This window comes from Stenella coeruleoalba (genome assembly GCF_951394435.1).
Source record: "Stenella coeruleoalba genome assembly, chromosome: 16".
NCBI lineage: Eukaryota > Metazoa > Chordata > Mammalia > Artiodactyla > Delphinidae > Stenella > Stenella coeruleoalba.
In genome coordinates, this window is record NC_137162.1 from 58,863,066 (window position 1) to 58,876,574 (window position 13,509).

General features: G+C 50.6%; 1 protein-coding gene across 25 annotated transcripts in view; it reads left to right on the forward strand.

Annotated features, from left to right (window-relative positions):
• CAMK2G (calcium/calmodulin dependent protein kinase II gamma) overlaps window positions 1–13,509 on the forward strand; it is a 54,243-nt gene that overhangs the window by 17,504 nt on the left and 23,230 nt on the right. For 24 of the 25 annotated variants that reach the window (XM_079900709.1, XM_079900691.1, XM_079900696.1 and 21 more), the window contains exons 4-12: window positions 2,489–2,543; window positions 3,415–3,480; window positions 5,707–5,779; window positions 5,924–6,026; window positions 6,454–6,537; window positions 6,973–7,067; window positions 7,645–7,767; window positions 11,380–11,463; window positions 11,686–11,728. In XM_079900709.1, the coding sequence (XP_079756835.1) occupies window positions 2,489–2,543; window positions 3,415–3,480; window positions 5,707–5,779; window positions 5,924–6,026; window positions 6,454–6,537; window positions 6,973–7,067; window positions 7,645–7,767; window positions 11,380–11,463; window positions 11,686–11,728 (726 nt within the window). The remainder of the gene's footprint in view (window positions 1–2,488; window positions 2,544–3,414; window positions 3,481–5,706; window positions 5,780–5,923; window positions 6,027–6,453; window positions 6,538–6,972; window positions 7,068–7,644; window positions 7,768–11,379; window positions 11,464–11,685; window positions 11,729–13,509) is intronic. The other variant, XM_079900705.1, reaches the window with a different exon arrangement.

Consider the following 13,509-nt stretch of genomic DNA (forward strand, 5'->3'; position numbering starts at 1 on the left):
CGATGGAGCCTTCCACACCTGTCCCTCCTCGTCTTGGTGGTTGCCATGCTCTGAGACACACATCAAAGCCATTCTCTGGGTTGGGTGGCCTGGGAGGATTAGTCTTCCTTTGCTGCTCTGCTCTTCTGATTCCCCTCCCAGCTTCCTCCCACCTGGGCTCCGTGTGTGGCCTTTCTGGAGAAGGGCAAGTTCCAGTGACTCCCTGTCTGGGCAGAGGCATGGGTGCCTGCCCTTTTTGCCCTGTTCTCAGCCCTGCTGTGCTGGGTTCGGGGGGTGGGTCTGGGGGCAGGGATCCTGGGGAGGCAGGGCCAGGCGGCAGGACTCCCCGGGGAGTGGCTGTTAGCATCGTACCTGCTGCCCTGTCAGTGCATCGTCCTGCTGCTGTTGGTCACCTCCCTAATGAAGCTGGTCTTCAGCTTCTGGGACAGCTGATTTCCAGGGGATTATTTGTATTACACACTTTAATGCTTTTTAGTAGCAAATTTTTAATTAAATGGAAAGTCCTCTTGGAAGCAAGGGAGCAGCAGCTGCAGCAGGACTCAGCATGAGACACCAACTCCTGCCAGAGACCCACAAGCGAGGAGGGAGGGTGGCAGGGCTTTGGGGGAGCTCGCTTGAGCGTGCCTGGCTCAGTTAGGGTGGAAGGGAGGCAGGGGTTTGGCTATGGCTCCTTCCTTATGTCCCCCACAGGCCTAGAGAAGTGTGAGCTTATGTGCCCGAGCATAGGAGAGAATCATTTGAGGAGGAGGGGTTTTAGAAGTACCACCTGCCTTTGATCCCATTGGTAAATTGCAGAAACACTGAGTTCTGGGGGAATTTTGGGGTGAGTAACCAGATCAGATCTAATAAGGTTGGCAATATGAAGTATAAACAATTGTCAGGCCCTGGTTCTAGCCCTGGCAGGCCCGAGTCCTCATTTGTCAAGTGAGGAAAACCACGGGGCTCTAGTGATGGCTGAGTGCCTGTATTTTACATTCGGCTGATCTTGCTTTGGTGGGAAGGGTACGTAGGAAAGTGCCTCAGCCCTGATGAAACGCTCTCACACTGGAAACGGTAGTTGTCATTTGAGCTGGTTGGGGCCGGACATGGAAGAGACACTGTGATTTCTTTGTATCCAAGAACTTCACTGGTTGGTTTGGTGTCAGGCCATTCTTGAAGTGCTCTGCAAGGTGCTCCTGGAACTGCTGAGGGATGGAGTGAAGGTCAAACAGAAGAAGCCCTTTGGAACATAGGCTCCCCATCAAGAGAGTGCAGGTGAGGGAAGGGACAGGAGCAGCTAGGATGGTTGGCCAAAACAAAGTTGTGTTTGCAGTAGAATGATGCTCAGGGGTTGGCATTTAACCCCGAGGTGGCTTTGTGGGCACAGGCTTGAAGAGGAGACCTCAAAAGACATTAGGTTGAGCTTTTGCCCACGAGCTCTGGAGGTGGGGAGTGGGAAGGAATTCTGCTCGCCAGCCTTTTCTTGCAGGCTTCACTGCAGCTCCATGCAGTAGCCTCTCGGAGCCGTCTTTGATGCTGTTGTAGGCACATTCGTGAGTGGTTTCTCTCCGGGCTCCATTGCTTTGTTGCCGGGGTGTGTGGGCTACTCCACATTTCTTATAGGAAACAGTGATATGGACCAGTCTTTGGAGTCAGAAAGAGCTGGGTTCACATTTGGACCCACTACATCTTTGGCCTTTGGCAAGATACTGTATGTCCCTGAGCGTCCAGTGTCCTCATCTGTGGAATGGGAGTAATACTTATCTCGGGGTGGTCATCAGGAATAATAAACTCTTTGAAGGCCAGTACTGTGTCCTTCCTAAATCCCGCCATCTACCACAGGGTCCAACACCCAGTAGTCACTCAGTAAATGCTTGTAGCGTAAGTAATGTACGCAAAGAGCCTAATACAAGGCCTGGCACGTAGTGAGCACTTAATAAATGGTTATTGTTGTCGTCGCCTGAATCTGTGTGTTGCCTCCCGTGCTCACCATCCGTCATCCTCCCTCCACGCGCCTCCCTGCTGGGCTCTGCCTTTCCCACTTCTTCCCCTCCCTCTAATTCTTCTGTTCCCATCTACTCCAGGCTCTCAGGCTCTCCCATCTTGTCATTCTCTGTCCCCCTGCAGTCTGTGTCTCTCGGTGCTGCTCGCTTTGCGTTGCACCCTCACGTGTCATATCCCAGGACTACCTTCTCTGGGACCAGCCCCCTCTGGGAAGAAGGTTCTTGCTTTTCTCCGTCCTATCTTACTTCTTAGCCACAAAGCTTCTGTCTCTCGCCTACACTGTAGGCAGTCTGAGGTGGCGACCAGAGCGCTGGACCTGGGGTCTGGTCGTCTCTGCTTTGTGGCCATGTTGCCTTGGACCGGGGCTGCTGGGCGTCTGCCCATTCTCAGGAGAGAGCCTGTGGGGCTGACAGGACGGGGCAGGGCTGGGGTGGCCAAGGAGGAGAGGAGTAGGATTTCCAGGTTTTCTCTCTGTTAATCTCTGTCCCCATCTCCTCTCTTGCAGTACGCCTCCATGACAGTATTTCTGAAGAAGGGTTTCACTACCTCGTGTTTGACCTGTAAGTGCCGCTTTCTGAGGGTGTGGGGGCCTTTCCCTCCAGCCGGCTCAAGAGGAAGGCTTGGAAAAAAGGCCTAAACTGGGTCTTCAGCCTCTGCCGAGGGTCCCCCTCCTTTGCCCATGGAGAGGGGTTTGATTTTGAACTTCCTCTGGTAATGGGCAGGTTGCCGAGGGTCTCCTTGCTCACTCCGTATCTCCCCCGGGCTCTGAACCCCGGGATGGCATTGCTCTTGCATTTCTGTTCAGCAGCACACCTTGTGCAGATGCTTTTTTCTTGTTTCTTGGTGTGTTGTCCTTAGTGGAGAAATAGAACATAGGTCTTTGCATGACCTTAAAAATTCTGGGAAATTGAAGGTACCTTTTATTAGTCATAAACTAGGCTCCCATTGGTCTCTCCTCCACTTTGGTTACGGTTTAATTTCTTAAAAGTGGCTCTTCACCTCCTAGAAATGCCTCTTTGGTATTTTCCGGGTTGGGTCTCTGTGTCCTTGGTCTCATTATTCTTCAACTTCAGTGGTAGGTCTGTCATTCTTGGGCAGCTTTATCTTCGTATTCAGATTGGTCTCAAATAAAGCTATGACTGTTTGAGTAGGTTGATTATTTTCTCTTAGATGCCTGTATATTCATCTTTACCAGAGTATTAGCTAATCTATAGGTTACAGAAACAGAAATGTGCAGGGGGAAGGGAGGGCCCATGTTGTCCCAAGGAGAAGCTCCATGTCATTGAAGGACTGGCGTGCTCTGGGCTCTCAGACAAAATGCATGTAGAGCTGACACTTCTCTAAAGCTGTTGTACAGTGTGACCTGTTACCTGTTGGATGCTGGGGTTGGACACCTGACCTGCCTCCTCTGACCCTCTTTGTTGGTTGCAGTGTTACCGGTGGGGAGCTGTTTGAAGACATTGTGGCCAGAGAATACTACAGTGAAGCTGATGCCAGGTGAGATGAGGGCCCTGGGGGCCAGGCGTCCTGCCTGTTTGAATCGTCTTTGGGGGAGATCAGAAGAGCTCTTACCTGGACAAGGATTCTGTAGAGCTGGACTCAGGCTACATTCCGTGGGTATTGTTAGGAGTTAATAATTCAGCACTCCCAGATCAGTTTTTTTGCAAAGCTCTTACATATCTCCTTTACGCCGTCACACCAGAAATACCTTTTCTTTGCACCACCGCCTACTCACAAGGGCCCAAGGACCCTCCCTATCCCTGCTTCTTTCTTTTGACAAATCCTGCTGCATAACGAGGCATCCTGGGGATGATCCAGAGATGGAGAAAACATGGTTTGTGTCCCAAAGGAGTGTAAATGTCTGGGTTAATAATCCAACCGGGGAACCTTCCTGAGAGATTTCAGCCTGAATCACCTTGTGTCTTGACCACCATCACCAGCCCCCATGTGGGGCTCCGCAGGCTAGAGGACCATTCCTCGGCCATACCCTTCAGCCCCCAGCCCTCCAGGAAGCCCTGGCAGCTCCTCCGTGTGACACAGCAGAATTCCTCCCACACCGCAGCTCTGGGGCGCTTGTTTGGCCTGCCTTTCCTTCCTCGGCTCCTCCCCCGCCCTGAGTTTTCTCTCGGGTGATGTCCTTACAACCTGATTTTGATCATCCTGCCTGCAGCTTCTCAGGCATATGTGGCAGCTCTGGCTGCCTCTGGAGGGTGGGGGAGCACAGCTTCCTCACAGATTTCTCAACCCTGAGAGACCATTGTTTGCTGATCAACCTCAGATGCTTCAGCCTCAGGAAAAATTCTCAAGTGGGAGATGAATTCCAGTGCCAGCAGGGGAGGACCAGGCTCTGGGCGGGAGGAGGCAGTGATAGCTCAGGGAGCCTGGCGGGGAGGAGGGGGGGCCGGGGCGGGTGACTGTACCAGTGGGCTTGGCCTGGCTCTGCTGGGACAGTTCGCACTTTTGCCATTTTTGGCCAGAAGGCTCTCCCTGCTAGCTTGGCTCTGTTCTAATTATATATTTCTGTGGAGACTCGCCTCTTCAGCTCAGTCTTAAAGTCTCTTTGGCCTACTCTTGGGCTGTGTCCTATAGGGAGGCCTGAGCCTCCGCCTCCAGGAGCCCAGCAAGACCCTTTGGCTCTTGTGGAAGCCCCAGCATCAGCTTTTAAAGGAAGGAAAAATAAGTCCAGGTCACCAGCTCAGCAGACACTTGGTAGTACCTGCTCCATTCTCTAGGCCAGGATTCCTCAGCCTCGGCGCTACTGACATTTGGGCCAGATAATTTTTTGTCGTTAGGGCCCCTCCTGTGCATTGTAGGTTTAGAACCATCTACCTGCTAGATGCCAGTAGCACTGTCCCTCTCAGTTGTGACAACCAGCAATGTCTCCAGGCATTGCCAGATGTCCTCTGGGGGCCATAATCATCCCCCAGTTTTCACCAGTGCTCTAGACTGCCAGTACACCCCACCAGGAGTTTGACTATAAGTGTGGCAGGATGGTTTGGAAGGTGGATTCACGAATCAGCAGCTGAATGTGACTCTAGGTTAGTTTGTCTTTTTCTATGAAAAATCATGATCAGAAATGCTCCTCAGGTGCCTGTTTGGAACCCTCTTTAGTACCTTGTTTCTTGATGGTGCCTGTGTACTTGTTTTATCTCCCCTACTAGATGATAAACTTCAGGGCAGGCACTGGGTCATCTTTACAGCTGATATGGTACCAAGCACAGTGCCTGTAGGTGCTCGATAAACGTTTAAATGAAAGAATGAGTGTACCCACCCCCGAAACGACTTAAGCTAATAAGTTGGACTATCCTTCCTGAGTTGCTACCACAAGCCTCTTCTCCAAGAACAGAGTTACCATAGCGGGGAAGAGAAACAAGGAAGGAGTTGGATGGTCTCTCTTTCTCAGGAGTCTGAGATGTCCCCCAGTTTCTTGGAAACCAATTGAATATGTTGGGCCTTTACAGTCTAAGGAGGCATGGTGGACCCTGTTCTAGTCTGTCCTCTGCCATTATCTAGCAGGAGAGCCTGGAAAAACCACTTAATCTGCTTGGGCCTCAGTTTCCTCTTCTATAAAGTAGGTTTAACAGATGATGTCCTAAGTCCAAGGTTCTAGCTCCTCATTGAGTGATTCTCTGTTAATCCCTGACCCAGAGATAAGTGCTTTTGTCCACAGCGTGTGGTCATGGATGGTTTAACCCTGAACTGACCTTTCTTCTGCTTTTGCAGCCACTGTATACATCAGATTCTGGAGAGTGTTAACCATATCCACCAGCATGACATTGTCCACCGGGACCTGAAGGTACTACCCAGGTTCCCCCTTTGCCTCTTGCTTGTGAAGCATTGGCGCCACCTGGTGCCAGATGGTAGTACTGCGAGGCCCAAACTAGGCTCCGTCTGGGCTGCGGGTGGGTGCCTCACGAGGTTCTCTGTCTTCCTTACACAGCCTGAGAACCTCCTGCTGGCAAGTAAATGCAAGGGTGCCGCAGTCAAGCTGGCTGATTTTGGCCTAGCCATCGAAGTACAGGGAGAGCAACAGGCTTGGTTTGGTAAGAGTGACCCTGTCTTCCTGGAATGCAGCCCCCGCCCTTCCTCCTCTTCCTGATCTGCCTTCCTCTTTCATAACTAGAAGCCAGACCCTTAATGGCCCTGGGCTCCTCAGGGACTGGAGGAGGGGAGGGTGCAGAACTCCCCCTGGCCCTCCATGACTCAGTACAGTGAGACTTGCTGCTGTTAGCACTGTGTTCTTGCTGCTCTGGGGGGGATGGGAATTCCTGGTAGACACATGGACTTACCCTCTGATTTAGATTCCGGGCACTACAAGAAGCCCAGCCCGTCATCTCTTGCTGCCCGTGTGCTGAGAGCTTATGTAGCAAATGCAACAGGAGTAAGAAGGGACTTGGGGGAAATTGCTAATGTGGGTTTAATGAAAGAGAAAGTGGGTTCAGTGTGCCTCCGCTGTCTCTTCCGCTACAGGTTTTGCTGGCACCCCAGGTTACTTGTCCCCTGAGGTCTTGAGGAAAGATCCCTATGGAAAACCTGTGGATATCTGGGCCTGCGGTAAGCCCATTCCACACACTCAGCTTTTTGGTGTTAAGGGCCCTCGACTTCCAGCGATGGCAAGAAAGAGGCATTGCTCTTCCTTGTGGGTCCCACAGGCGTCTGGTATATGTGAGCTCACGGTGTTTGCTCTAGTGTCCCCGGGATGGCTGTTTCCATCACACCCTTCTCCCCAAGTATTTCCTAGATGACGTTGCATCCTTCTTGAAGAGGGATTTGCCCATGCCTTAGCAGGTGGGTTGTGCCTAAAGAAATCCCGGACGCGGCTTGGTGACGTGGGGAGTGAAGCATAGTGGCACAGCATTATTGGCTGCCATTCACTTCTCCTTCTGGTATGGCCTTGACTTTCTGGGTGGCTCTGAGCCCTGTGTGGCTTTTCTTGGTTCCTCAGCAAAGCAGGTGACTGACCCCAGTGACCTGTGTCCTGTCTTGTAGGGGTCATCCTGTACATCCTCCTGGTGGGCTACCCTCCCTTCTGGGATGAGGATCAGCACAAGCTGTACCAGCAGATCAAGGCTGGAGCCTATGATGTAAGGACCTGTTTGTTCCTGCCCCTCAGGCTCTGACCAGGGGAAGGGGCGTGTTGAGCGTGTCACAGGGTACAGGGAGTGTCAGGGACTTTGAAGACCCAGGGATGCGCATGGCATATAGGCCTCAGTTCTTGACACCACCTGTCCCAGGGAGCAGCTTTTTTGCACAGCCATTTTTGGTAGCTGTAAAGTCACGCAGTCCACTGAAGCCCTTTGGTCTGTTATTTGCAAAGAATGGTGTGGCTGTGTGGTGTGCTGCATGACATAGGGATGAGAAGTCTGGTGGCTCTCCCACTGCAGTGGGGCCTTCGGCACAGCGCTGAACACCTGATTCCTCCTAGTAGAGAGATGGAGTTGAACCAGAAGATGTCAGAGTCTCCCGGTCTGATATTCTGGCATTCTAACCATGATTGTTCTGTTTTCCTTTCCTGGTCTTTAAGTTGACCCTGATCCTGGGATACCCCAGGGCTTTCCCACACCCTGCTGGGCAGCTTTAGGTAACACAGAGTACCCCAGTTATAGGGGGTATGAGGCTCACAGATTTCATACCCCTCCTCCTCTTGTTCCCACTCCTTAGTTCCCATCACCAGAGTGGGACACGGTGACTCCTGAAGCCAAGAACTTGATCAACCAGATGCTGACCATAAACCCTGCAAAGCGTATCACAGCTGACCAGGCTCTCAAGCATCCATGGGTCTGTGTAAGTGTCTTCCACCGAGATCAAGGAGATCAGGGATATCAGCTTTCAATGTGCCCATAGCACTGTCTTTACCCTCCTTCTTATGAATAGAGAATAATCATTTTGGGCCCTGAGCTAAGACCCAGCAGAGGGGAGGGGGCACTGGATGGGGCCCAGGGCCAGCAAATGTCATCAGGAGGAGTTGGGGAGGCGATTGGGACTAACTGGCCTCTGTCTCTCCCCCACTCACTTGTCAGGTGTGGTTTAGCTTTGATCTTGAATGAGGGCTTAGGTTGACCCTTGCAGACTCTAGTTGATGAGAGAAAGCAGCTGGCAGAACTCAAAGTGAATTGCCATGCCTAGAGTGCCTATTCGGATCTCAGCTCTTAGACGACTCTAATGGAAATGTGACCAAGACCCAGCAAATGAACAGAAGGGGCCTCTGAGCCATGAAAAAGAGCCTCCTGAAGTTCAGTCATAAATCTCGCCCTAGGAGAAGCCCCCGGGGCTATCATTGTGGGTCAGCATATTCTGTTTTCGTGTACAATTCTATCAGGCTGAAACATCTTTTTTCAAACAAGAGGGTCTGCCTCTTGTTAGGCCTCCTGACAGCTACGATGCATTTATGTATTTGTTCTTTCCCGTGTTTACTGAATGCCTCTTTGATGCTGGTCCCTGTGTGGGTGCTGTAGATACAGAGATGAATAAGGCATGGTGCCTTCCCTCACACATCTCAAAGATTATCTGGGGAGACAGGCACTCAAGCAGGCAACCACTCTGCAATGTGACAAGTACGTAAAAGAAGCTAATGAGTATGTAGGAGCTCCTGCCGTCTCTGGTGGGCAGTGGGATTGCTAAAGGCATGGAGGAGGTGGGCTCTGTCCTGGTTCTTGGCAGATGACTGGGAGTTCCCCAGGATGATAACCTGCAGACAGAGGTTCGCAAGGGCCAAGGTGAGAGGCCATGGGGAAATTGTGGCGAGTTCAAGGAATATTGAGTAGTTTGGTTGTAGATGAACGTAGGACTACAGGAATACAAGAGACTGAAGCCAAAAAGATTCCAGGACATACAGGTTTCTGCCTAAGGAGTTTGGATTTTACTCTGAAAGCACAGGGAACCATTTAAGGGTTTTAAAGAGGGAATGAAGTATGCAGTTAATTAAGAAAGATCAGTTTGGAAGCTGTGTAGAAAATGGAATTGAAGAGGAAAGAGGCAGGGGCAGAGAGCTCAGGAAGCTGTCGTGACTGTCTAAGCAAGTCCAGATGAGGTCTCGGCTAAGGGTAATAGTAGGAGAGTGGGCGGTATGGCAAGGAGTGGACACATCTGAGAGATGTTTGGGACATAGAATGAAAAGGATTTAGTGACCAGCTGGATTTGGGAGGTGAAGGAGAGAGTGGGATCTATGAGGACTGCCAGGTTTTGAATTGGTAACTGAGTGGAGGGTTGTACCATTCACTGACCCAGAGGAAACCCAGAGGATGAACCTGTTTGTGAGAAAAGATGATGATTTTAGTTTCCTACATGTTAAGTGTGGTGTTTGAGGACCTCTGGCTGGAGATATCCAGTGGGTAGTTAGAAATATGGAAACGAAGTTAAAAATTGGAAATATAGGTTGTAGTCATTTTGGTGGTGTTGGGGCTATAGAAATAGATGGGATTGTTTCTATGCTGATTGAATTCCTTTTTCTGTTTTTTTGGAGGGTTATTTTTTGGCTGTGTTGGGTCTTCGTTGCTTCGCGCGGGCTTTCTCTAGTTGCGGCGAACGGGGGCTACTCTTTGTTGCAGTGCGCGGGCTTCTCATTGCAGTGGCCTCTCTTGTTGTGGAGCACGGGCTCTAGGCGCGTGGGCTCAGTAGTTGTAGCACGCGGGCTCTAGAGCGCAGGCTCAGTAGTTGTGGCGCACGGGCTTAGTTGCTCAGCGGCATGTGGGATCTTCCCGGACCAGGGCTTGAACCAGTATCCCCTGCATTGGCAGGTGGATTCTTAACCACTGCGCCACAAGGAAAGCCCCTGATTGAATTCTTACTGTGGGCTGTTGTAAGAGAAGAGATGGCCACCAGCATTTAGCGCCAGGGAGAGTTGGAGGAGCCGGCAAAGGAGACTGAGAATGAGAATTTCCATGGGAGAAGGAGGATCAGGAGATCCTAAGAAACAGGAGGTCTCAGGAAGGGAGGTTCTGTAATTAGATGCTTCAGAGAGTCCATGATAAAGACAGAAGAGAGCCTGTTGGCTCTGACCAATTAGAAGCATTGTTTCATTATTTCACTGATAGAGGCAGTGGAGGGAGAGAGACTGAAGCCTGTTTACAGTGAGGTGAGGAGGGAATGAGGGTGAAGAAAGAAAGACATGGTACTAGTTAGAGAAGATGGATGAGTCAGGGGAGTTTTTAAAATCTTGCGCTTGACTGTATTGTGTAGACTACAGAGAAGAATATAATCCAGAATATAAGGGGTTAAAAATATTGGCTAACTGAGGAACCAGTGTTTGGATAGCACAATGAGAGAGGGACTCCTGAGCCCAGGTCAAGGGGTCAGCACATGAGGGATGATGCTTCTGAGACCTGGGATTAGGTTGCAGGGGTGTGAAAATCAGCTTGTGGTTAGAAGGCTGAAGTTGAAGTTCTTGCTTGATGATCTCTCATTTCACTTTGTGGAGAAGTTTACACTTTGGAGGAGGAGGTGAAATATGAGATCTGGGGAAGGTAGATAAGGTTGGGAGAGTTGCTTCGGGAACTAGGAAAGGGAGCGGCCAGAGGGGAAGGAAGGCAGGATGGCCCTGTGGGGGTGTGGGCACCAGGCTGCATGTTGTAGGATTTATTTTTTTAGCAGGCTGGCCAAGGTAACAACAGCAGAGTGAGGGGATGAGCCACTTAAAATGGGTACTCAAGAACTGCAGAAACATTATGTTCTGGGGTCGTGTTTGTGGACCCCACCCTCCATCCTCTTATATATCTCAGCAGACCCTGAGAACATCTCTGTATTAGGATATGTAATCATTGATGCTTGTATTGCTGACCCTGTGTCATCAGGGAAATGTAAATCATGTTCAGGGGACTCTGTTTAAGGAGGAAGTTAGCAGTGATACATTGAAGAAAAATTCCTATCCAAAACGGTGAAAAGAATTAATGCTTCAAGGTAAAGATCCTTAGCTTCTCAGATCACAGCTTCATTTAAGACCTTGTTGGCGAGTGGGATGGTTGTTGAGAGGAACTCTTAGAAGGAATGAATGTTCTCTCTGGAGAGCAGGAACCCTTTCTGTTCTCTCACTGCCCAGAATCTGGAGCCCAGTAGGTGCTCACTAAATAGTTGCTGAAGGAATAACTGCATGAGGATCACAACACACAAAATACTCTCCCGTTCCATAGCCTCCATCTCCCAAGGAAGATTAGAATGCTCTCTTGGGCACCTTCATCCAGCATCAATTACCGGTGGTGTTTTCATGTCCAGATTATTGTCCTTACATAACCTTGATTTTTGGGTAGTGCTTTTATTGTAAAAGCATTTTCACATCTATGACCTCATCTTATCTTCAGAGCAACTCTGGGGCGGCTGAGCACATGGCCACCGGTGCTGGGACTATGGTGAGGGGCCTAGGATCCGGTGGGGGGCTCACAGGCCTGTCTATTTGGCTTCCAGCAACGGTCCACAGTGGCATCTATGATGCATCGTCAAGAGACCGTGGAGTGCCTACGCAAGTTCAATGCCCGGAGAAAACTGAAGGTGAGTCTAGCCTTCCGGGCTGGGCTGCCAGCATCCTGAAATCATACCTTTCAGCAGTGCACCCCCTGCCCCATCACAGAAGGAAGCTCCCCTCCTGGCTGGAGCTGAGCTATGAAGGTTGTACTCATTGGGAGCCCCTAGCCAGCAGCTGCCCTCTGCCTGAGAACAGACTGTGCTTTTCTAGAGCCTGATGGAATTCACAGGACCCTCTTCTTTCCCCAGGGTGCCATCCTCACGACCATGCTTGTCTCCAGGAACTTTTCAGGTATGTTTTCAGCTGTGCACTTTAACTCTACGAGGTGAGTGGGTCAGAATGGGCTGTTGCCATATATCATGCCATCCTGACACTGGGTGTCTCAGGCAACACCTTGACCAAGATGATGAGGATCCTGTTTGGAGGGGCTGCTGCAGCTGAGTTTTGTAACCTGAAATTCTGGGGGGCTTTACTTGACTTCAGGTTTATGAACTGTATTCCCTAGAACCTCCCAAGGAGTAGTCTGCCCAGTCTTCCATTTACCTTGTCCCTGGGTATTCTTACTTAATTCTCTGAAGACTCTCAGCACTTTAAGATTTTAGCCAGTCTCAAGGGCATTGGAGGATGTGCTGGGAAAAAGAAGGAGATGAGATGTAGTGAATCTTCCCAGACACCACCATTAATTGGCTGACTGGGACGATCACTACATCGTTGTGTCCAAGTGGAGATGACTGATAGAAATTATTCCAGATGTTTAAACCTTTTACAGGGACTGTGCTTAAAATATTCTCTTTTGTACCAACTGTAAAAGTGAAGAAATAGAGACCAGCAGGATGGAGGGAAAGGAATTTGCTTAATGTTGCGTGAGGAATTGGGAGAGTTGGGACCAGTAATTTGTAAATCACACTTGACATTTCTTTTTAAGATGCAAGACATTCCACCTTCCCCCTCCCCCCACCCTCATCATTGTTTGCCCTCACTTGGGAAGCACAGTGGCTTTTCTGTGAGGAAAAGATTAATGACGGGACTTAAGACAGAAAGGTTTCTTCCCAGTTTGCCTTTTCCCCTGATCTTCCCTCCCCCTAACCCCCAGCCCCACTGTTTTGGTTCAAGACCCCCTTCTCATTCTCATAACCAGACTCCCTCCCTTGCTTTCCTTCTACACAGCCATGGGGGTGGGGGGGTTGTGTGTGGGGGAGGCTCAGGTGGGCAGCTACCTGGGCAGAGATTGCTCCCTTGAGCTTGAGTCCACGGGCTTGGCTGTACTGGTTCCCGGTAACCTCCAGCCCTGGCTCTGGGGCTTCATGAGCTCTAGCCCGAGTGAGAGCCACAGGGCCCTGGAGGGTCAGGACTGGAGAGTAAGCTGGGAGAGTGTCCCCCTCAGGCCCATCCCCTGTGACCCTAGTTGGGGCTCGATCTTGTGTTCTGGATTCACCTCACAAATGGGGACAGGAGGGCACAGTGGGCCACCTCCTGCAGAGGTGGAGCTGTTGTCCCACATCAGGCCTCTGGTCCTCTAATTACTTGCACCTTCTACTTTCTGGGTTTAAGAAAGCCTTTCTAGAGGACGCTCAAGGGCAGGTATGTGCCGACCCTAGAATGAGGTGATCTCTTCTCTCTCTGAGTGGAAGAGATGTGAAACAGGCTGCTAGGAAATCAATAGCATGTGCCCCATCCTGTGGCCTCCGGCCTCCCCATCAGCCTCTCCTCATCCATTTCATGAAATTGGTGTCCTGGTTTCAGGAACTCAGTCTCTCTGTTACAACACAGCACCTTCACTGATCCCTAAAGAGCCTCCTGTCCTTGCTGCCCAGACTTTGTCTGGCCGTGGCACTCACTTTGCCCTGGCGCAGGAGGCAGAAAAACAAACAAACAAAAAGGAATGCTGCAAGCACTCCAGGATGACCTTGTCTGCCCTGACTCTGGGACAGGTGGAAGACAGAGCCAGTCTCCAGAAGCTTCTGTAGGAAGAGGTGTCTAGAAGTATAATCAAGAAGGAAGGGCACTTGTGTGCTTCTTTAGGAACAAGTGAGGCTATTTTCTGAGTTGATCCCAAATAGAAGGTTCAGCTT